Consider the following 23,109-nt stretch of genomic DNA (forward strand, 5'->3'; position numbering starts at 1 on the left):
TATGGAGAACAGTGTGGAGATTCCTTAAAAAACTGGAAATAGAACTGCCTTATGATCCAGCAACCCCACTGCTGGGCATACACACTGAGGAAACCAGAAGGGAAAGAGACACGTGTACCCCAATGTTCATCGCAGCACTGTTTATAATAGCCAAGACGTGGAAGCAACCTAGATGTCCATCAGCAGATGAATGGATAAGAAAGCTGTGGTACATATACACAATGGAGTATTACTCAGCCATTAAAAAGAATACATTTGAATCAGTTCTAATGAGGTGGATGAAACTGGAGCCTATTATACAGAGTGAAGTAAGCCAGAAGGAAAAACATAAATACAGTATACTAACGCATATATATGGAATTTAGAAAGATGGTAACAATAACCCGGTGTACGAGACAGCAAAAGAGACACTGATGTATAGAACAGTCTTATGGACTCTGTGGGAGAGGGAGAGGGTGGGAAGATGTGGGAGAATGGCAATGAAACATGTAAAATATCATGTAGGAAACGAGTTGCCAGTCCAGGTTCGATGCATGATGCTGGATGCTTGGGGCTGGTGCACTGGGACGGCCCAGAGGGATGGTATGGGGAGGGAGGAGGGAGGAGGGTTCGGGATGGGGAACACATGTATACCTGTGGCGGATTCATTTTGATATTTGGCAAAACTAATACAATTATGTAAAGTTTAAAAATAAAATAAAATTGGAAGAATAAAAAAAAAAAAAAAAAAAAAGATCTTATTATCCAATCAGCCCACATGTTGCACACCAAGACCTGAGCCTATTAATAACCCTGATTACACCCACACAGCTGCGTACAGCACTGGTGTCACTGGCTTCACAATTCTAGGACAACCTCCCTTCTCCGGTTAATTTTAATTAATGAAAACAACCCACTCCTACTCAACTCTATCAAAGGTCTGTTAGCTAGAAGCATTTTCAACCAGTTTTTTTTATCTCTGACAATATTCCACCAACAACATTCCCACAAATAACCAGGCCTCATTACTTGAAGCTAACTGCTCCTTGTCCACCTGCCCCACATAATCATAGGTTTAGTGTAGCACCGACAGTCAACCTTGATGCACAAAATCTAAAACTATCCCTCAAATGTCTTCAGATTCTCCGATCTCTTAAGATATTTTCCCACTATTATACACCCCTTTCCACTGCACTTCTCAGCAGTCCATAATTAGCATTATCCACACTGGGTCTCACTGACTGGAAAACTACCAACCAAAACTCACTCCTTTAATTCAAATAAAACACTAGTATCAGACCTAAGAGGCTTCCCAGGTGGCTCAGTGGTAACAATCCTCCTGCCAATGGAGATGCAAGAAATGGGGGTTTTATCCCTGAGTCAGAAGATCCCCAGGATTAGGAAATGGCAACCCACTCCAGCATTCTTGCCTGGGAAATCCCATGGACACAGGAGCCTGGCGGGCTACACTCCATGGGGTCTCAAAGAGTCGGAAATGTCTGAGGATAGAGACCATTTTATATTTTTCTTTGATTCTGGAGCTCATACCAGTAACCAGCATCACTGAAAATAATCTCCTAAAGTGAAGAGCCTCTGTAGTCAATTTATTACCCTGGTCATACAAACCAGAAAAGGACAGTAATACGCCTCCCTAACACTCGAGAAAGAACTTCAGCGCCACCACCAGTTGCAAAGATGAAATTCTAAGCTAGCTCCTGAACAAGGGTTTTGGTATATTTACAAAATTATCAAGGGCCATGTCTCAATTATAATGACTTTCCCCCTATAAATTACTATATATTTCGTGCACGGTATATTTTACCTCAGGATTTTACACTGAAAGGAAATTAGACCACGGGCCTCTCAAGGTAACAACTGAATTTACTTGGGGAGGAAAGGCTGGGGGATTAGGAAGGTCCGAAGTGACCCGAGACCACAGATACCCTACGAGCGGAGCTTAACAAGACTAAAAAGCAAAAACCAGTATTCCCGGGGAGCCCGCACCTACCAACTCTCGGCTTCAGGAATTGCTGTAAACTCACGTCCTTCGAGTGGAGACACGAGAGACTCCCAAGCGTTAGGTTCCAGAGGAAAGAGACAACGAGGGGCCGAGCGGGGCCGAGCGGGGCCGAGCGGGGCCGAGCGGGGCCGAGCGGGGCCGAGCGGGGCCGAGCGGGGCCGAGCGGGGCCGAGCGGGGCCGAGCGGGGCCGAGCGGGGCCGAGCGGGGCCGAGCGGGGCCGAGCGGGGCCGAGCGGGGCCGAGCGGGGCCGAGCGGGGCCGAGCGGGGCCGAGCGGGGCCGAGCGGGGCCGAGCGGGGCCGAGCGGGGCCGAGCGGGGCCGAGCGGGGCCGAGCGGGGCCGAGCGGGGCCGAGCGGGGCCGAGCGGGGCCGAGCGGGGCCGAGCGGGGCCGAGCGGGGCCGAGCGGGGCCGAGCGGGGCCGAGCGGGGCCGAGCGGGGCCGAGCGGGGCCGAGCGGGGCCGAGCGGGGCCGAGCGGGGCCGAGCGGGGCCGAGCGGGGCCGAGCGGGGCCGAGCGGGGCCGAGCGGGGCCGAGCGGGGCCGAGCGGGGCCGTCCCTCACTCCTCGTATTGCACCATTGATTGCTCATTGGTTCAACTGTAACACTTTTAATAAAACCTTAAAATTCGGTGGGATAATCACAATGGAAAGAAAGGTTGTGGCATAACATTTGGAGTCCTGCATGTCCGACGACAGAGGATGAGATGGTTGGATGGGATCATCGACACAATGAGTTTGAGTAAACTGGGAGTTGGTGATGGACAGGGAGGGCTGGCGTGCTGCAGTCCATGGGGTCACAAAGAGTCGGACATGACTGAGCGACTGAACCAAACTGTACGTGGAGTCCTGCTGTTGAGGCGGAAGTGATTCAGAGGCCTGGGAACTGAAACCTGGTCTGGTGGCCAGGTTGGGGTTGGGTGGGGGTTGATGTGGGGTGCTGGTGGGTGCTGGTGGGGTGGGGCTGGATGTGGGGTGCTGGCTGGACCCAGGAATTAGATTAGAATTTAAGCAGTTTAAGTAAACAAGAACTGGCTTTATGTAGGGATGACAAGCTAGAATGTGAAACACACAACTCTTAGAAAGGGCTACTTCATACTAACACTTCTAAGGAGAAAAATGTCTCGACATTCCACTTCTTCAAGGATCAAGCTTATTAGTCACTGCAGTGACCCAGCGAAAGTGCACCCTGAGGGCAAAGCAGGATTGAGAAAAGCAGGCACCATACTGTGCTTTGGACATTCTGGCCTTGGTATTTCAGGAAGGGTCTCTTGGGTCCATCCACCTCTTCAGCAAGTCCAGAGAAGTTTGGGGGAGTCTCTCCTGGTTTTCAGGTTATTGTTTGATGACCCCAATTTTGTTTGGCAGTGTTTTAACATACGTAGCACCCAGTTAAAAGACACTGAGTAGAACTTCCCTGGTAGTCTAGTGGTAAATAATCCACCTCCCAATGCATAGGACCCGGGTTTGATCCCTGGTCTGGGAGGATACCACGTGCCTCGGAGCAACTAAGCCCGTGCAACACAAGTACTGCGCCTGTGCTCTAGAGCCTGTGCTCTGCAACAACAAACAGTAGCCACAGCAATGAGAAGCCTGCACACAAGAAACTAGAAAGTCGCTTCTCCTTGCTACAACTAGAGAAAGCCCACATGGAGCAAAAAGAGGCTCAGCACAGCCAAAAAAAAAAGACTGAGTCCTCTGGACTGACCAAAAGAAGCATCAAAACGCCAGTCTCCAAACATACCCCAGCCAAGTTTCTGTGGAGAATTCATAGCCCGATTGCTGCAAAAAGAGAAAGAACCCAGCACAATGAAGACTTAGCATAGCCAAAAATAAATTTTAAAGATTATTAAAGAGAGAAAAAAACTTTTAATGAGGAATGAACTCTTTTTTATAAAAGTTTCTGTTCCATGCTTATGATGACAAAGCGTCAAATATTTGTATAAGAAAAACTTGTTTACATCATAATATATAATACTTAAGTCAGTACTTCAATGTAATGGAATGTCAGATTACTATATGATCACTTCATGGTAATTAGCAATTTACTTCTTGTTGAAAAGTTGTAATATATTTTCTCTCATTTCTTTGTTGTCTGTTTCTGAAAGATCTGTCAGTTGCGGACAGCAAGGCACATTGTAAAATATAAAGTCGTAAGAAGACATTAGAATTTATTTTCACCAAAATTATCAACTTGGCACTATTTATGAATCTTTCTATGTGTATTATCTGACTGAACTCAGGTGCTAAAGGAACTGTCTTTCTTTACATTTACAGGGCACCTACTATGTTCCCTGTCATTGTCTACGTGCATTTTAATGTTAGAAAAGTCTCAAAATAACCCACTGACTTATGTATTTGTTAGTGTAAGGCAGGAAAAAAATGTAAATTAAACATTAAATCTGGGTCATAACATATGGATAGAAAGAGTAATGCTAAGGAAAAACTATTGAAAAAAACAAAAGAAATAGGATGGCAGGATTTAAGAGATTAGCACTGAAACATATATAGTACCATATGTAAAAGAGCCAGTGGGAGTTTGATGTAAGAGCGAGTGCTCTCGGATAATCTGCAGGAATACGGTGGTGAGAGAGGTGGGTTCAGGAGGGAGGGGACATATGTACGCCTATGGCCTATTCATGATAATGTACAGCAAAAACCATCACAATATTGAAAAAAATAAAAAATTAAGTGATGGTGAGTTAGGCCTGAACACAGAATCAAAGCTTTCCCACACCTAACACATTTGTGTAGTTTTCCTCCAGTTTGAATTTTCTGAGGGTCAAAAAGTTGATATATTTTACCACATTCTCTACATGTCTAAGTTTTCACTGTCGTATGGATTCTCAGATGATCTGCAACGTCATTGCTTGTGATTGAAGGGTTTGCCACATAAATAACATTTATGTGGTTTCTCTCCTGTATGAACTGCCTAATGGGCATTTCATGCTGAACATGCACTAGAAACTGCCACATTCATTTTACTTGTATCTTTTCTATACAGTATGAATTCTCTGAATTATAAGGCCTGAACACTGACTAAAGGCTTTGTCACACTCACGACATTTGCACTAAAATATTTCTCACAACTGTCACATTTCTAATGTTTCTCTCTAGTGTGAATTCTCCGATGGTTTCTAAGTTCATCATTTCAAATAAAGCACTGGCCATATATATCATATTTATATGGTTTCTCTCCTGTCTGAACTGCCTGATGATGAGTTATGGATGACTGTGCCTAAATGGTTTGTCAAAATTTTTATATTTGTAAGGTTCTCTCCAGTATGAATTCTCTGATGAACTGCAAGGTTTGCATTCACACTGAAAGCCCTGCCACATATACCTCATTTATATGATTTCTCTCCAGTATCAACTCTGATGAACAGCAAGGTTTCCAGTATGACTAAACACCTTGCCACACACATCACATTTATGTGGTTTCTCTCCAGTATGAATTCTCTGATGAAGTTCAAGTCTTGTCTTGTAGTTTGATTAAAGGCCTTGCCACATACATCACATTTATATGGTTTCTCTCCAGTATGAATTATCTGATGAACTGCAAGGCCTGTAGTTTGACTAAAGGCCTTGCCACACACATCACATTTATATGATTTCTGTCCAGTATGAACACTCCGATGAACAGCAAGGTTTGAGCTTACTCTGAAAGCCTTGCTACATATATTACATTTCTATGGTTTCTCTCCAGTATGAACTCTCCGATGAACAGTAAGGTTTCCAGTATGACTAAATGCCTTGCCACACACATCATTTATAAGGTTTCTCTCCAGTATGAATTCTCCGATGAAGTCCAAGTTTTGCACTCTGATTAAAGGCCTTGCCACATACATCACATTTATACGGTTTCTCTCCAGTATGAACTCTCTGATGAACAGCAAGGCTTGAACTTACACTGAAAGCCTTGGCACATATACCACAATTACATGGTTTCTCTCCAGTATGAACTCTCCAATGAACAGAAAGGTTTCCAGTATGACTAAATGCCTTGCCACACACATTACATTTATATGGTTTCTCTCCAGTATGAATTCGCCAATGAACTGCAAGCTTTGCAGTTTGACTAAAGGCTCTGCCACAAATATATTTATGTGGTTTCTCTCCTGTATGGAATCTCTGATGAACTGCAAGCTTTGCAGCTTCATTAAAGTCCATGCCACATATATCACATTTATATGCTTTCAATCCAGTATGAAGTCTCTGATGAACAGTAAGGTTTGCAGTATGACTAAACGCCTTATCACATACATTGCATTTATATGGCTTCTTTTCAGTATGAATTCTCTGATGAACTGCAAGGTTTGAAGTTTGACTAAAGGCCTTGCCACATACATCACATTTATATGGTTTTTCTCTCATATGGTATCTCCAATGAATTACAATTTTTGCAGCTTGATTAAAGGCCTTGCCACATACATCACATTTATGTGGTTTCTCTCCAGTATGAATTCTCCAATGCATTGCAAGTTTTGTAGTTTGATTAAAAGCCTTGTCACACATGTTGCATTTATATGGTTTTCCTCCTGTATGGATTCTTTGATGTCTAGTGAGTTCTGAGTCCTGAAGAAAGGTTATGTCATACTCATTACATTTGCCAGGTCTTTTCTTTTGTGGTTCATGGTCTGGTAACAGTTCTGAAGGGTGCATAGCAGCATTCTCATGTTTATGAGAAAAGCCTTTGCAGACATTACAAGTTCTCTGAGCCAATAAACCTGAGGCACTGATGTTTGTCACAACTTGACTACATTCAAAAATTATCCCTTCACACTGTACCATCTGCAGTTCATCCTGAGGTTGATCCGTGCCTTTCAAAAGGTCTATTTCCTGCATCACTTCTACTATGATGATCTCTTCCATCAGTGAGGTTTTGTTATGGGATGTAGACATTCCTTTGTCATTTCCTTCGTCATCTGTCCACAGACAATCCTGGATCTTCCTGAGGGGAAAATCTTTGATTTCAGGGCTTTCAGCTCTTCCAAACATCACTCTTTGAAAAATTTCCCCTTTACCACTGCTTGCTTTTGTCTGTAATTTCTTGGTCATATGTATATGAGACATATCTACAAGACATAAAGAACCACAGGTATTCTATTAGTTACAATTCATAAATAAATTATTTCTTGTCAAACACACGATATTATGCCAAAAGTCATATCCAACCTGAACAGAATTACGAATCTTCGCAATGATGATCTTAAAACTATAGAACACTAAAGGAATAGAACTCTTTATTAAGAGTGACCATAGGTAATTCAAACTAACTTTAGGGTAGTGTAGTTTCAAACACAATCAGAAAACATTCATTTTATGCAAACTCATGTCAGTTCACAAAGAAAACTTATTTTCCCACCATGACCTCAAAGCTCATCCTACTTTGTACTAAACACACTGTTGTCTCATAATTGAGGAGACACTAATGGTATATTGTACACACTTTTTGCATACTTGTACATATTTAAAAGGTAAAGAACATACAGGACTAAAGAGGTGACTCAGTGGTAAACAAGCTGCCTGCCAATGCAGAAGACACGGCACAGGGGGATACAATCCCTGGGGAGAAAAGATCCCCTGGAGCAGGAAATCACAACGCAGTGCACTATTCTTGCCTTAAAAAAATTCCATGGATAGGAAAGCTTGGTGGGCTATAGTTCATGAGATCACAAAGAGTCAGACAGGACTGAGCAACTGAGCAAACAAGCATCAAACAGGCAATACATTGGAATGGTAAATAATGCAAAAGAAGCATTCTAATGAATAATGTAAAAAATAAATGGCAGTTAGTAACTGGTCAACAAATACTGCATTGAGAAAATAAAGAATTCTATAACTATATATATATATTTGCTGGACCATGTGGCTTATGAGATCTTGGTTCCCTGACCATGGATTAAATCCATGCTCGCTGCAGTGAAACTCCTGAATCCTATCCACTGGACTGTCAGGGAATTCCCTAAAATAATTTAAAAAATAAAAAAATAAACACTTTTCTAAATACCTCTTAGAAATCTATCAGTAGATAGACATATAGGCATTTTATGACATTAATGAGTGGTTCATGTCAGTTCTATTGTGTAATACAAAAAGACCGTCATTTTTAAAAAACAAAAAATGAGCGAAACATTCTCTGCTTACACAATAATCATTCAATACATCAACTCCCTATCTACACAGTAACCTAGACTCACCCAGTTCATTGGCTCCAAGATATATGTAAAGGAACAAGCTTTGGGGCTTCCCTTGTGTCTCAGAGGTAAAGAATCCACCTGCTAGTGCAGGGCACACAGGTTTGATCCCTGATCTGGGAAATTCCCACATGCTTGAGAACAACTAAGCCTGTAGGCCACACGTGATGATTCTGTGCTCTAGAGCTGGGGAGTCACAACTTCTGCGCAAACACACAGAGACCACGCATTGCAACAAGAGAATCCACTAGAATGAGAAGTCCATGCACCGTAACTAGAGGGTAGCCCTTGCTCGCTGCAAGCAGAGAAAAGACCCTGAAGCAACAAAGACCCAATGCAGCCAAAAACAAATTTTAAATAAAATTTTAACATACTGTTATGAAGATAAAGGAATGTGATTGGAAAACCTAGTTAACTAGAGTCAGAGACAACTCTCTTGGGAACGAAATGTAAAATAACAACATACAAGATGTAATGTAGACAAAGAGACATGTCACAATAAGCATGACAGGAAGTAAATATATCTTTTAGGCAAAAGTAACCTTTAAGGCAAACTCCCTGTGGTCCAGTAGTTAGGACCATGTGCTTCCACTGTAGGGGGCACAGATTCCATCCATGAATGGGGAACTAAGAGCCAGACTGCATGTGGCACAGCAAAAAAATAATAATAGTAATAACCTAATTTTTTCTATAAAACATGCAAGAGTCTATGCCCCCTAACAGCACTAATTACCACAGGAGGGGGACAAGGGCAAGTAAGTCCCTTTGAAATAGCTCATCACATGCTACCCAAAGTCAAGCAACAAAATTGACAGGAGTCAAATGACAGATTGTTGCAGAACATATAAAGACCTTGCCTTTTGGGACCTCTTTTCTTGGAGTCCACTTTCCATGAAACCTCTCTCTTTTAAAAAAAAAATCACTTTGTTCATTTAGAAACAGCCATCTGTAGGTCAGAAGTACTTTCCATTTTCCTTAATAAAAAGTAATTTTGAGGTAGGAGTTGGAAGGCCTGCAGGTTGGACATCTACAGTCAGCTACCCTCCTCTTGCATGCCCTGAGATAAGAGATAGGTCGGCTCCGGTTGAGGAATTTACAGCCAACAAAAACAGGGTAAACAGGCAGTTTGTCTCTTAATTCAAGGGAACAGTCATGGCAAGGACAAAGAAAGGAAAAAACCCTGTCTGATGAAGGAGACAGTACACAAGTGCAGAAAGGTGCCTTGGAGTCAAAAGTCAGAGGATCAGTCCAGGCCATAATGAGTTTTGCTCCTCTGAGAAGCCTTTACTTCAAGATCCAGGGTGCCTGTGTACCCAAGGGGAGGGTCCTGAGACAAATTAACCAGGAGGGACAAAGCAAGGTGATTGGCCCACATTCCTCATACCTTTCTTTCTAAAAACACACATCTTACTTTCCTTAAGCAACCATGAGCTGTCCGTTATATTAGCATTTTGTAGACTGGTGAACATAAATACCAGTGATAATGTCTAAGAATATTTGCTTTCTTATAGAGAACATCTCAGGGTGGCACCAAATGTATTCATTAATAGGCCCAAATCTCTTTAGTTTGTCTGTAAGAGGAAATGAGTTTTCAATAATCTGTATTTCAGAATCTTATTTTATTTGGAAATGACCTAGATATTCAACGAACTTTCATGACTTAGTTTAGCACAACCCTAGAAATTCAGGTTATTCAAATCTGGAGAGATTATTTTAGACAGACATTTCTAAGTATAATCATTCCTAACAGAGTTTATCTAAAAGCTCCAATCGCATTCGCATTCTTTCTTTAAAAGTTTCTTCACTCGAGTTACTTTAAGTGTTGACAAACTTACTTAACATTAAACCTAGGTACAATAAAAGTATTAGACAATGTTCAGAATGCAAAACATGTCTTAATTAGATTAGCAAACAAACATTAATACTAGATATTTAATACTGAATATTTCCCAGTTCACGTGAACCTGAAATTCATTTAGGTTAATTTCTCTTGTAATTTTTTGATTTGTAAGTGCTTACTTTTTTTATTTTTTTAACAAACAATTGAATTAGAGCTCATTTACAAATTAACCTCAGCAATATTATCTAAAAACAAAGACACATGCTGAGACAAACATAAATGCAGATGGACAGACATGAGAGCTCTCAAAATTTCCTGCTTGAGATTTAAAATGTCTCTTTCACCTTTTTCTTCCCACCCCTCGCCCCATGGTTTAAAATTCTAATTTACCCAAGACTGAAATCCCTGGGCAAATGGGTTACGTACTTCAAGGACATGGCGTAGGTTGCATGCTATGCAGGGTCGCTTCAGTCCTATCCAACCCCCTGCAACCCTATGGACTCTAGCCCACCAGGCTCCTCTGTCCATGATGGGACTCTCCAGGCAAAAATACTGGAGTGGGTTGCCACTCACTCCTCCAGGGGATCTTCCCTACCCAGGGGTCAAATCCACATCTCCTGTGTCTCCCCCAGGGGCTGGCAGGTTCTTTACCACTAGAGTCATCTGGGAAGCCCTGGCAAAGGTTAACCTTAAGCTTTTTTTTTGGCATGCCTTTTTAACAAGCTTGCTGGTTTTAATTCTACATTTAAAAAGAACCAGTTTTTCACTTTCAAAGAAAAAAAAAATCATCTTACCCAGTTTTCTCCAGAGTCTAAACAGTATCATGGCCATGCTGTATCAAACAAGTTATCTTTCCTTTCCATAGTAATAGCTTTTCAGCTAAAATACAGATCAAATAGTGCTCAAATTGACTGTGATAACAGGGTCAGAAGGACTGATAAAAATCTTGGAACGTCCCTCCAGGGAGATGGGAGTCTTTAATCAGAAGAATCTAAAGGGGTAAACAAACTTGCTAGAGTGGGGGAACCTGAGCTCCCCCTCCCCGCTCAGAGACTGGGGCAGTTAGAAGGGGACCAGCTGATGGAGAAGGAGACAGAGGGGTTGGGAGGGGTGTAAGGCTACAACAGGACAAAGAATGGAGAGAGAAATGCAGTAGGGGACACTATTGGAGCTGTGGGCTGACTAAAGAGAGTCGACTTAAAAAGTGAAGATTTGATCAACCAAAATATAATGTGACATTGTAATATGGGTGATCATCCTCACAAATCGCGTGGTTCATTTTGCAGTTGTAACTTCTCTTTAGACAGTTTTAAGTTACCTTTATTTACCTCACGGTAGGCAGAGAGGAGGATCCAGGAGCCAACTTGGATGGTGCTAAGCCTGGGGTTGGTTGGCAAGGGCCCCTGCAAAGGCTGAACAATCTCACAATTTGTCCCCTATCTTATCTATGGTGCTGCAAGCCTGGCATTCACAGGAGACAGTCAGACATTCACACTCAGGGCAGTTTCCATGCAGGTTAGAAGCAAGGTCAGAAGAATGCACTGCTTTGTCTTGAAGCCTAAACAAGACTATTTATTTAATTTCGCTAACAACCTGGTGGCTCCATGGTAAGAATCTGCTTAATAATGCAGGAGACATGGGTTCGATTCTTATTCTGGGAAGATCTCACATGTCACAGAGAATAAGTTGATGAACCACAGATACTGAGCTTGTATGGTAGAACTACTCAAGCCCATGTGCCTAGGGCCTGTGCTTCACAACAAAAGAAGCCACCACAATGAGTGACCATGCTCCCCCCAGCTAGAGAGTAGCCCTTTCTCATCTCAAATAGACAAAAGTCCACACAGCACAAAAGACCCAGTACAGGCCAAAAAAAAAAAAAAAAAGTCCTTGCCTTCATCTCTGTGGGTGCTACAGCACCACTGGAGGGTACTGTACATTTCACATGTCAAAGAACAGAGCCATAAATTAGGGAGACGAAAAATATCCTGTGAGAGTTCACAAACATTAAACATCTGTTTTCTCACAGAACTCTCCCAGTTGGAGAGTTTCCCAAACACCATGAACGGTGTGGCTTCCTCTCTGTCCTTGTGACAGTTGACCTGTGATTGTACTGTGGATACTTTCCCACTCATCTGGATGTTTGCTATTAGCATCTCATTCTCCACAATCCAGGGGTCTTCTTTATTGTGCCACAAGAATGGAGATAATGTTCAAATCAGAAACAGAAATTCCTACTCAGAAGTAATGCCACATACTGTGGCTTCTTCCAGAATCTAACCTGTCTCTCTTTTTTTTAATAAACATATCTGTCATTTTTAATACACTGGTGTATTAATTTCTTCTGGATCAGGTGAGTGTTCATTGCTGCTTGGCCTTTTCCCCAAGTTGAGCAAGTAGGGGCTACGCTCCAGTTGCAGTGCTCGTGCTCCTCACTTGCTGCGGCTTCTCCTGGGTGCATGGGCTTCAGTACTTGTCCCATGTGGGCTCAGTAGTTGCAGCTTCCAGGCTCTAGAGTGCTGGCTCGTAGTTGAGGCACAGAGGCGTAGCTGCTCTGTGATGTGTGGATCTTCCCAGACCAAGGATCCAACCCGTGTCTCCTGCATTGGCAGGTGTAGAATGCAGCTCTTTTGTCAGCCAAGGAGTGAGGACATTATAAACCGACAGAAAAATACTTTTCAAATGAATTTATGATCTGCCTCCTTCTCAATGCACAGGGAACAGTATAATATACAGTACAACATGCAGCAGGTATCTAGTTCCTATTTAAGAACTACTGAACCAAGAACACAGGGCTAGAAAACAGGCAACTGGATATTTCAAAGTTTGAAATCAGCTTTATAAACACTCGAGCTGTGGAGAAACTCCTTGTATATCACACATTGGGCAGGTTATCTGAAGGAAAGACAAGTTTAACCTTCTGATGCCAATCAGGAAGCTTTACATGTATGAGTCAGCAAGGTTTTGAGCTTAGTTAACAAAAACAGGGGATCTCTAAAGGTAAAGAGGGAACATGCAGAGGTACCCCAGGGCAGATCCCCATGCTGGAGGGAAATGATCCTCACCCACAGACAGCAGGTTCCTGAGGGTCTCCACCATCATATCCTTGTACAAAGACCTCTGGGCAGGGTCAAGGCATTCCCACTCCTCAGGAGTGAAATCTATGAACACATCCTTGAAGCTCAACTTGCCTGAAATGAAAACACATTTCACCAACGGGCCCTGATGATGATTCTTAGTTTCACACAAAATGAGAAGAGGTGAGAGGGGTAAAGCTCAATTCAGTTGAAGTAATATTCTGATAGATCCATTAAAAGCTGCTTGAAGCCAACTGTTGGTCTCTAATATAATTTATAATTTCCTCTTTTTTCCTAAGATTATGATATCCTGCAATCAACATGAATTTGTCATGTATGTGGACAATACATGAAAAATACACAAATTAAAACCAGCACTGGGTTGTCTACGCAGAAGTGTTACATTCAACACAGTGAGTGACATAGTGTCACTATCTAGATGAGTTACAGCAAGACTGGTGTCTTCAGAGACGACAAAGTCCACAGTGACTTTAAAAGAACACACATTGTGATGATGACAACATCATCACACTGACGACAGGTGTTTCAGCACATCCTACACACTAAGCATTACTCTAAAGACTTCACACGGATGAACTTGTCATCAACATAACAGCACGTTAGAGAAAGATCTGTGTCCACCTTACTGGGGAGAAAACTCTGTCACTCTAAGAAATTGCTCAGATCAAACAGTTAAGAAATGAGGCTACAGCACCTGAGCTCAGGTGGTAGGGAGAGAAAACTGAACCTAAAGAATCAACCAGTTAACTACCTGAGAAGGAAAGAGCATCCGCAGAGAGTTCCCTGAGACACCTGAAACAAGCTCAAGGAAGCCGAAATACAATAGAACAGCATAAATGGTCATGATACAGGGTCACACCCTCTCCATGGCAACCCACACAATGTCAATGATCTTACTACAATTTACATCATTTGTGTGATGATGTAGAAAGAACTTAACGCCATGAAATACACTTAAGATACAACTGAAACTGCTACAAAGCATACACCATTATTTATGAGATGGTGTTTTTGTAATAAAACCATGGAGTTACATACCCATGCATTCATGCATGCATGTAAACACACAATTGATTGAAACAAAAAGAGTTGTCTTTATTTTTTTTTTCATTCTATCAAAATTTATTCTGCATCAGCTTTGAGCCTCAAACTTGAAATACAGCAGTAAACATGATGGAGCTTACAATCTAGCAGCCAGCCAGCCAATATCATCATCTAGCAGCCAGCCAGACAATTTCATCCACAATTTTAATGTTACTACTGAAATAAGTGCTCTGACACAGGCCTGGTGCTAGGACAAGATAAAACAGAAAGTCTTAATCTACACTGAGAAATCAGACAAGGTCTCTGTGGGGAAGAAACATTTAGGATTGGTAAGGCGGGAAATGGAAGAGTGTTGCAAGCAGAGAGAAAAGCCTGAGTGCCAGCTCTGAGGCAGGAAGATATTTACTGAACAGAAAATCAGCCAGTGTTACTGGCACACAGCAAATGTATATGGGGTGATGCCAGGCAGAGGCTAATTTATGCAAAATCTATGGATTTAGGACTTGATTCCAAAAGCTACAGGAAGTCACTGAAGAATCAGCAAGAGGAAAGTTAGACGCTTAGATCTGTTTTTCAGAGCTCAATCTGCTGTGGGCAGAAGTTGTTGTTTACCTGCTTACTCATGCCAGACTCTTTGCAACCCCCCTGACGGCAGCCCCGCCAGCTGCTCTATCCATGGAATTCTCCAGGCAAGAATATTGGAGTGGGTTCCCATTCTCTTCTTTCATTTTACTTCTTCATTCAGTAACTATGTCAACATTCGATTTCTTTTTCAAAGCTTATTTATTTTGCTTATGTTGGGTCTTCGTTGCTGTGAGTGGGCTTTCTCTAGTTACAGCTCCAGTGCAGGGGCTTCTCATTGCAGTGGCTTCTCTTGTTTCGGAGCACAGGCTCTAGAGTGTGGGGGCTCCTGGGCTCTACAGCACAGGCTCAGTAGTTGTGGCCCATGGGCTTAGTTGCTCTGAGGCATCTTCCCGGACCTGGGATGGAACCCGTGCACCCTACATTGGCAGGCACATTCTTAGTCACTGTATTACCAGGAAGTCCTCAACATTATCTTACTCTAGTTCAAAAAAAAAAATAAAAAGTAACACAAGCAGAAAATAACATACAGAAGATTTCTTCCAATCTTTATAAAATACCTGTATTTAAAAATATGTGGCCCTCCCTACAGGTAAGTGGTAAAGAATCCACTGGACAATACAAGAAGTGTGGGTTGTTGCCTGGTCTGAGATCCCACATGCTGAGGGGCAACTAAGCCTGTGAGTCTCAATTCCTGAGTCAGAGATCTAGAGCCCAGGAAGTGAAACGACTGAAGCCAGCGGGCTCTAGAGCCTGGGCTGCAAGACAAGAGAAGCCACCACAATGAGAAGTGTGTGCACTGTACCAGAGAGTGGCCACCACTCGTCAGAACTAGGGAAAAGACACTGAAGCAATAAAGATACAGTGTAGGAAATAAATATATTTAAAAAATCATAATGTGATTTTTATCATTAATTTTAGGTATATTTAATTTTAATATTAACAAAATCCAAAATGTATTATTTTATTTCATTAGGAAAATACTGAATCAAGATTAGAAAAGTTGGACAATTCCCTCATGGTCCAGTGGTTAAGATCCCTCACTTCCACTGCAGGGTTTCAGGTTCGATCCCTACTCAGCAAACTAAGGCCCTGGAGAATGCATCATGTGGTCAAAAAAGAAAGAAAAAAATCTTAGTAAGCCTGATTTCACAGTTTAAATTAGATGGTGTAATGAAACACTCCCTAGCCCTGACATCTCTTTCTGAACGTTCCATTCCATTCCCAAACACTTAAGTTTTCAAGGAGGTGCTCATTTAGTTTTAAATGTACTATAAAAAGTGAGAACTGATTTGCACTCATTGGCCTGTTTTGCAGATTTTACTGTGTCCTGTATGTGTTAATACCTGAGGTCCACGTACAGCTTCTTTACCCTGGTTGACAGAGAGCAGACAGCACATCCAGATGGGCCCTAAACAGTCCCTGCTGCCCAACAGCACTGAGACCCCATCTCCAACTCGTGTGTGAAAAGCCCTGCCCAGGATGGTGCTCAGGGGAGCCTTGTCACAAGCTTCACATCACCGGGTCATGGGGAGACGGGATCTAAGTGGAGACGACAGGCCCTGAAGGAAGTCCCCGGGTGAGTGTGCGTGTACAGGAGTCAGACAGGACACTCGAGAGTCAGACATGATTAGCGATCCTGAGAAGGGCATTTCAGGAAGGCAGTATGAGAATCCACTGAGAATATGACACTACCTGAGAAAGAGCCATGCCTGACTCCTGTTCTTTCTTCTTCTGGGCCTCTTCGTCCATGAGTCTTCACAGTTCTACCATGAAAGTTGAAAACATGCTGCTTAAGGCTTAGAGTCAACACCTCCCCTTCCTGAGCCCCAACCACACACACAGGGAAGCCCTCACCCTGTGGAACAGACAGTCCTCTGTGGCCACTGTCTCAGGAGGGACTCAGGACAGTCAAGTGCCACAGAGAGACCAACAGGGGCCTTTCCCACACTTTCCTTGGCCACACTCCCCTCCTGCTGAGGCCTCATGCACACAGCAGCAGGGGGCACCTCTGCTGACCCCATGATACCCTTCAGGTCACACAGCAGGCCCTGGTCCAGCCCCACTCGCAGCAGAGCGCCCTCCCCTGCCCCAGGGCCCTACCTCAGTCTCAGAAGTGGAGGCTAAGAGCCCTGGTGCACAATGCAGGATCCAGATCGGAATCATCTGTGGCTCTGTGCACATTCCTGGGGCAAGGCACCACACGAGATCCTCAGGAGCATGTCTGATGGGGGAGAACCGACTCACCAAAGGAGTATGTGTATACACACCATACACCCTGTGAGCATGTGACAGATGTGTACACTGTGAAACATTTATCACAATCCACGAACCAACACATCCATCACCTCCAAATTCCCATGTTCTGTGTGTGGTGACAACACTGACGAGGTACTCTCCTGACAAATTTCCAGCATGCAGTAACAGAACAGGATTAACTATGGTCAGCATGCTGCACATACTTCCCCAGGACGCACTCATTTCACAACTCAAAGTCTGTACCTTTTGTCCAACATCTCCCCATCTTCCCCACCTCCCAGCCCCAGATGACCACCATCCTACCCTCTGGTCCTAGTGAGTTTCATTTTTTTTTACATTCCATATAATGGAAGGACATATAATACCAGTCTTTCCCTGTCTGTCTTAATTCACTTACTATAATATTCTCTACATTTATCCAAGCTGTCCCAAGTGAGACAAATCTCCACAATTGTTTACAAGAATGTCGCAGGTGAATAAACAAATCTTTATCCCAAACTACAAAAATAATTAAATGTAAAGAAATCAGAAAGCCAAAAGCAAAACCATCACAAAGAACATGTTTAAAGTTCCTTGAAAAGGCATCATGTAGTAAGAGTCAGTCAGTTCTTGCCCCATTTCTTCTCTCACATAACCTCTACTCCTCACCAGGAATAGGGAAGGGGGTGACCCACACCTGAGAGAATCAAGTAACTGCCGCAGCCCACACCTCAACAGGCTCTACACATGCATGCTCTTTTAATACAAATAATTACAAAATACACATGCCTCACAGACAGAAGTTTTGCAATTCTCATTCTTATTTGTATAATTTAAAGAAACAAGATTTGCATTAGATTTTAAAGCCAAAAATTAATGTATAACGACTTAATAATTATTACCCAACTGATTCAGCACTTTTCTGGATCTAGCCCCCACCATCACCTGCACACTAGTGGTTTCCACTCCATTTGGCTGATCTGTTTCCCTACTTCTTTCTATGTCTCCCTTTCTCTGCTCTCCTGCTGTGCCCGTCCTCCTCTCTACTTCTTCCCCGCCTCCCATTCCGCCTCTCTTTGCCAACTGTTTGCCTTCAAGTTGCTTTCTCTCCAACTTCCCTGGGGATCCTCAATCTCCTTGTATTTCTGCTTTTCTTCTTCCATCTCTGCCTTCCCTCCCTCCCAACTCTCTGGCACTCCCAAATGGCTATGCTTCCTTTCAGCTCGTTCTTTTTCTCAGCTCCTTCAGTCACTGCTGCTGCTGCTGCTAAGTTGCTTCAGTTGTGTCCAATTCTGTGTGACCCCATAGATGGCAGCCCACTAGGCTCCTCTGTCCCTGGGATTCTCCAGGCAAGAATACTGGAGTGGGTTGCCATTGTTGTCTCCAAACCAAGTGTATGAGCCTCCAACAAAAATAATGATGACTGGACTTCAAGCAGTTGATCAAGTGTATAAGCTCAATATGTGATCAGTGATTATAATAATGTTACTTTAGATATGGGAGTAATTTCCACTTCCAGATGTTCAAGCTGGATTTAGAAAAGGCAGAGGAACCAGAGATCAAATGGCCAACATCTGCTGGATCATCAAAAAAGCAAGCATTCCAGAAAACATCTACTGCTGCTTTATTGACTACGCCAAAGCCTTTGACTGTGTGGATCAGAAAAGACTGTGGAAAATTCTTAAAGAGATGGGAATACCAGACCACCTGACCTGCCTCTTGAGAAATCTGTATGCAGGTCAAGAAGCAAGTTAGAACCAGACATGGAACAAAAGACTAGTTCCAAATAGGGAAAGGAGTACATCAAGGCTGTGTATTGTCACCCTGCTTATTTAACTTATATGCAGAGTACATCATGCCAAATGCCGGGTTGGATGAAGCACCAGCTGGAATTAAGATTACTGGGAGAAATATCAATAACCTCACATATGCAGATGACACCAGCCTTATGGTAGAAAGTGAAGAAGAACTAAAGAGCCTCTTGATGAAAGTGAAAGAGGAGAGTGAAAAGGCTGGCTTAAAACTCAAAGTTCAGAAAACGAAGATCATGTCATCCGGTCCCATCACTTCATGGCAAATAGTTGGGGAAACAATGGAAACAGTGAGAGACTTTTTTTTGAGGGTGGGGGCCTCCAAAATCACTGCAGATGGTGACTGCAGCCATGAAATTAAAAGACACTTGCTCCTTGGAAGAAATACTGTGACCAACATATACAGCATATTAGAAAGCAGAGACTTTATCAGAAAAGGTCCATGTAGTCAAAGCTATGGTTTTTCCAGTAGTTATGTATGGATGTGAGAGTTGGACTAAAAGAAAGCTGAGTGCCGAAGAATTGATGCTTTTGAACTGTCATGTTGGACAAGACTCTTGAGAGTCCCTTGGGCTGCAAGGAGATCAAATTAGTCAATCCTGAAAGAAATCAGTCCTGAATATTCTTTGGAAGGACTGATGCTAAAGCTGAAACTCCAATACTTTGGCCACTTGATGTCAAGAACTAACTCATTGGGAAAGACCCTGATGCTGGGAAGGACTGAAGGCAGGAGGAGAAGGGGACGACAGAGGATGAGATGGTTGGATCGCGTCACTGACACAATAGACATGAGTTCGAGTAAGCTCTGGGAGTTGGGGATGGACAGGGAGGCCTAGCGTCCTGCAGTCCATGGGGTTGCAAAGAGTTGGACACGACTGAGTGACTGAATTGAACTGAGATATGGGAAAATGCAACAAGAAGGAATACTTTCCAGGACCATAACTAGAAGACAAGTCTGCAGAGATCTTTGACTATGGAGACCTAATCCACCAATAGCACATTGAGTGACCTATCAGCAAAAGCCTTCTTTAGAACTGGGAACGAGCCTTCCCAGCAACTCGAGACAAAATGTTCACGAAATGCCCCCTAAAACATGATTGGATGTATGACCACAAGAGGGCCGTGTCAACTACAAATTGTCACTTCTCAAGGGCACTGCCAACGAGCAAAGGGCAAAGGCATTTACCCTCTGCCTGCATGGAGATTGAACCCCATTCTACTAAAGCTATTGACTTTCAACAAGACTGGAGGGACTTCAGAGTGGAGCGAGGCACTCTGCTCCAGGGACTCTGGTAGGACTGGTCTGTAGAGAGTTAGATGTTTTTAGGAACAGACTTTATGATCTCAGTCCTTGCATCTCCTCCTATCCAGAGATGCACTAAATCCCTTCATGGTAACATCACATCCTCATGATTAACAAAAAACCTTTTGTGAAATGAGTGCTTCATGGTATTGAACTTCCCCTTCACCAAAACCTTATATATTGAACTTCCCCCACTGCTGCTTTGGAGCAGTCTCTCAGACTGCTGGGACTATTCTACTGATATGACCATTTAGCAAATATGACCATACTTTGCAGGGCATTTCATGACCATTTGGTCCCACGTTGCTGGGAAGGCTCATTCCCTGTTCTGAAGAAGGTTTTTGCTGATACGCCACTCAATGTGCTATTGCTGGACTAGGTCTTAATAGTCAAAGATCTCTGGACACCTGTCAGAGCTATCTGAGATGCTGTCTTCCTGGCTGCTGTCCTCATTTTCCCCAAATAAAACTTAACTTGCAACTCTCAAGTTGTACATCTCTTTTAGTTGACACACCCTCTTCTGACAACAGGAGATGATGACTCTACACAAGGACATCACCAGATGGTCAATACCGAAATCAGATTGATTATGTTCTTGGCAGCTGAAGATGAGGAACCTCTATACAGTCAGCAAAAACAAGACTAGGAGCTGACTGTGGCTCAGATCATGAACTCCTTACTGCCAAATTCAGACTTAAATTGAAGAAAGTAGGGAAAACCACAAGACACCATTCAGGTATGACCTAAATCAAATCTCTTATGATTACACAGTAAAAATGACAAATAGATTCAAGGGAGTAGATATGATAGACAGAATGCCTGAAGAACTATGGACGGAGGTTCATGACATTGTACAGGAGGCAGTGATCAACACCATCAGAAGGAAAAAGAAATGCAAAAAGGCAAAATGCTTGTCTGAGGAAGCCTTACAAAGAGCTGAGAAAAGAAGAGAAGTGAAAGGCAAAAGAGAAAAGGAAAGATAAACCCATTTGAATGAAATGTTCCAAAGAATAGCCAGGAGAAATAAGAAAGCCTTCTTAAGTGGACAATGCAAAGAAATAGAGGAAAACAACAGAATGGGAAAGACTAGAGACCTCTTCAAGAAAATTAGAGATATCAAGGGAGCATTTCATGCAAAGATGGGCACAATAAAGGACAGAATTGGTATGGACCTAACAGAGGCAGAAGAGATTAAGAAAAGGTGGCAAGAATACACAGAAGAACTATACAAAAAGGATCTTAATGACCCAGGTAACCATGATGGTGTGATCACTCACCTAGAGCCAGACATCCTGGAATGTGAAGTCAAGTGGGCTTTAGGAAGCATTACTATGAACAAAGCTAGTGGAGGTGATAGAATTCCAGCTGAGCTATTTCAAATCCTAAAAGATGATGCTGTAAAAGTGCTGCACTTAATATGCCAGCAAATCTGGAAAACTCAGCAGTGGCCACAAGACTGGAAAAGGTGAGTTTTCATTCTAATCCCAAAGAAAGGCAATGCCAAAGAATGTTCAAACTACTGCACAATTGCACTCATCTCACCCGCTAGCAAAGTTATGCTCAAACTTCTTGATTGGAAGTCAGCTTTCAACATCAGCTCCTCCTCCTCATTGGGCGGGGGAATTTTCTTGTCCTTAGAGGGTCAAGCTTGGACTCGAACGGCTCAATGGAAATACACAAAATTTGGTAACTCATCTCACATTTCAGCATAATGTCACCTTTTCCTTATATTTTTGTGTTTAGTGCACACAAAGAAGCATGTCCTAGGGGGTCATTAACTTACTGAGCCCACCGGGCAGGATGTGGGCCTCATGCCACCGTTGTTTTATTCTTTGGGGGCAGGTCCTGCACCTTTGCCACATGGTTTTGTGGCTGAGAAAACCTGCTTTCTTGACTGATCCTTTAACGTACAGAGTCTCCCATAGTTTTTTCTTTACTTACAATCTCCTAGTGGGATTAACTATTTAGTCACCTACTCTGTCTCTTTTTTCTATCCTTATCAACTTGATTTACTTTAGTCTGCTTGCCAGTCCTGGGCGACACAGGTTCCTGTGTTGGGTCCCCATCTGGGGAGGTCTGACAGCAGTCTTTACTTTTAGCATGAATCATGCAAGTCTGAGGGGCTCGCTGGATGGTCTCCCACAGGTTGGGCTCCATTATGAACTTGTGAATCCGTTGTGGCTTCTCTCCTGGTGTGGGTGCTGTTACAGTATGCTGTGGCATGGTGTGCAAGAGGGCCTCAGGAGACAGGACAGTTCCTCATGCACACATCTCCCCCGGGTGTGGTGTGGTCCAGAGTGAATCCCCACTCCTTTTGTGGATACACCACCTGGTATTTGACAAGTTGATCTGTGGTGACCCTCTCATGGCTTGAAAATCGCCTGCCTTTGCGGCCTACCTTTGCAGCTTGGTCAGCTAACTTGTTGCTTTGGATTATATGAATTTCACCCTTCTGGTGGCCCAGACAGTGCACTCCGGCCGCCAGTGAGGGCTTGTGGATGTCTTCTCATAGTGACAGGATCTCAAAGCATGTTTTCTGTCTTTATTATCTGAAGCGAGGAGCCCCTTCTCTCCAGATGGTGCTGTGAGGAGGCACCACAGAGAACGCAGAGCAGGAGCCTCTGTACGTATCACTCACGTGCCTTCAGTGAGCCGTAGGGCTCTTGTAAGAGCAGTGACTTCTGCCTCCTATGCTGAGCTCCCTAGAGGCAGGGCTTTTGCTCTACCACCTTTTCAAGGGTTAGCACCACAGGACTTCCCTGGTGGTCCAGTGGTTAAGACTGCACTTCTACTGCAGGGAGTGTGGGTTTGATCCCTGGTTGGGGAACGAAGATCTTGTAGGCTGTGTGGCAAAAACACAAAGGGTTTTCACTACATACTGAATACGTCCCCTGCCTTGGTCCATGAAGCTGCTTCCATCCATGAACAGGTCCACATCGGGCTCAGCCAAGAGTTGTGTGTTGAGCCCAGTCTGTTTGAGGCAGTCGTCCTCAGGGGGTTGT

At 43.3% G+C, this 23,109-nt stretch overlaps 3 protein-coding genes across 5 annotated transcripts in view; all 3 read right to left on the reverse strand.

The window, feature by feature from the left end:
* The window catches only part of LOC133229657 (zinc finger protein 665-like), a 45,606-nt gene extending 43,495 nt beyond the window's left edge, over positions 1–2,111 (reverse strand). For all 3 annotated transcript variants that reach the window (XM_061386258.1, XM_061386259.1, XM_061386260.1), the window contains exon 1: positions 1,988–2,111. The gene's annotated coding sequence lies outside the window, so the exon portion shown is untranslated. The remainder of the gene's footprint in view (positions 1–1,987) is intronic.
* Positions 1–23,109, reverse strand: part of LOC133229645 (zinc finger protein 665-like) — a 171,845-nt gene that overhangs the window by 97,756 nt on the left and 50,980 nt on the right. The window lies entirely within an intron of this gene.
* Positions 3,880–13,854, reverse strand: LOC133229698 (zinc finger protein 664-like). The gene is made up of 2 exons (XM_061386412.1): positions 13,097–13,854; positions 3,880–7,069 (listed from the first exon to the last, which is right to left on the reverse strand). Exons 1-2 carry the CDS (start codon positions 13,131–13,133, stop codon positions 5,760–5,762), a joined length of 1,347 nt encoding a protein of 448 aa, XP_061242396.1. The 5' UTR covers positions 13,134–13,854; the 3' UTR covers positions 3,880–5,759.

This window comes from Bos javanicus, chromosome 18 (assembly GCF_032452875.1).
Source record: "Bos javanicus breed banteng chromosome 18, ARS-OSU_banteng_1.0, whole genome shotgun sequence".
NCBI classification, from domain to species: domain Eukaryota; kingdom Metazoa; phylum Chordata; class Mammalia; order Artiodactyla; family Bovidae; genus Bos; species Bos javanicus.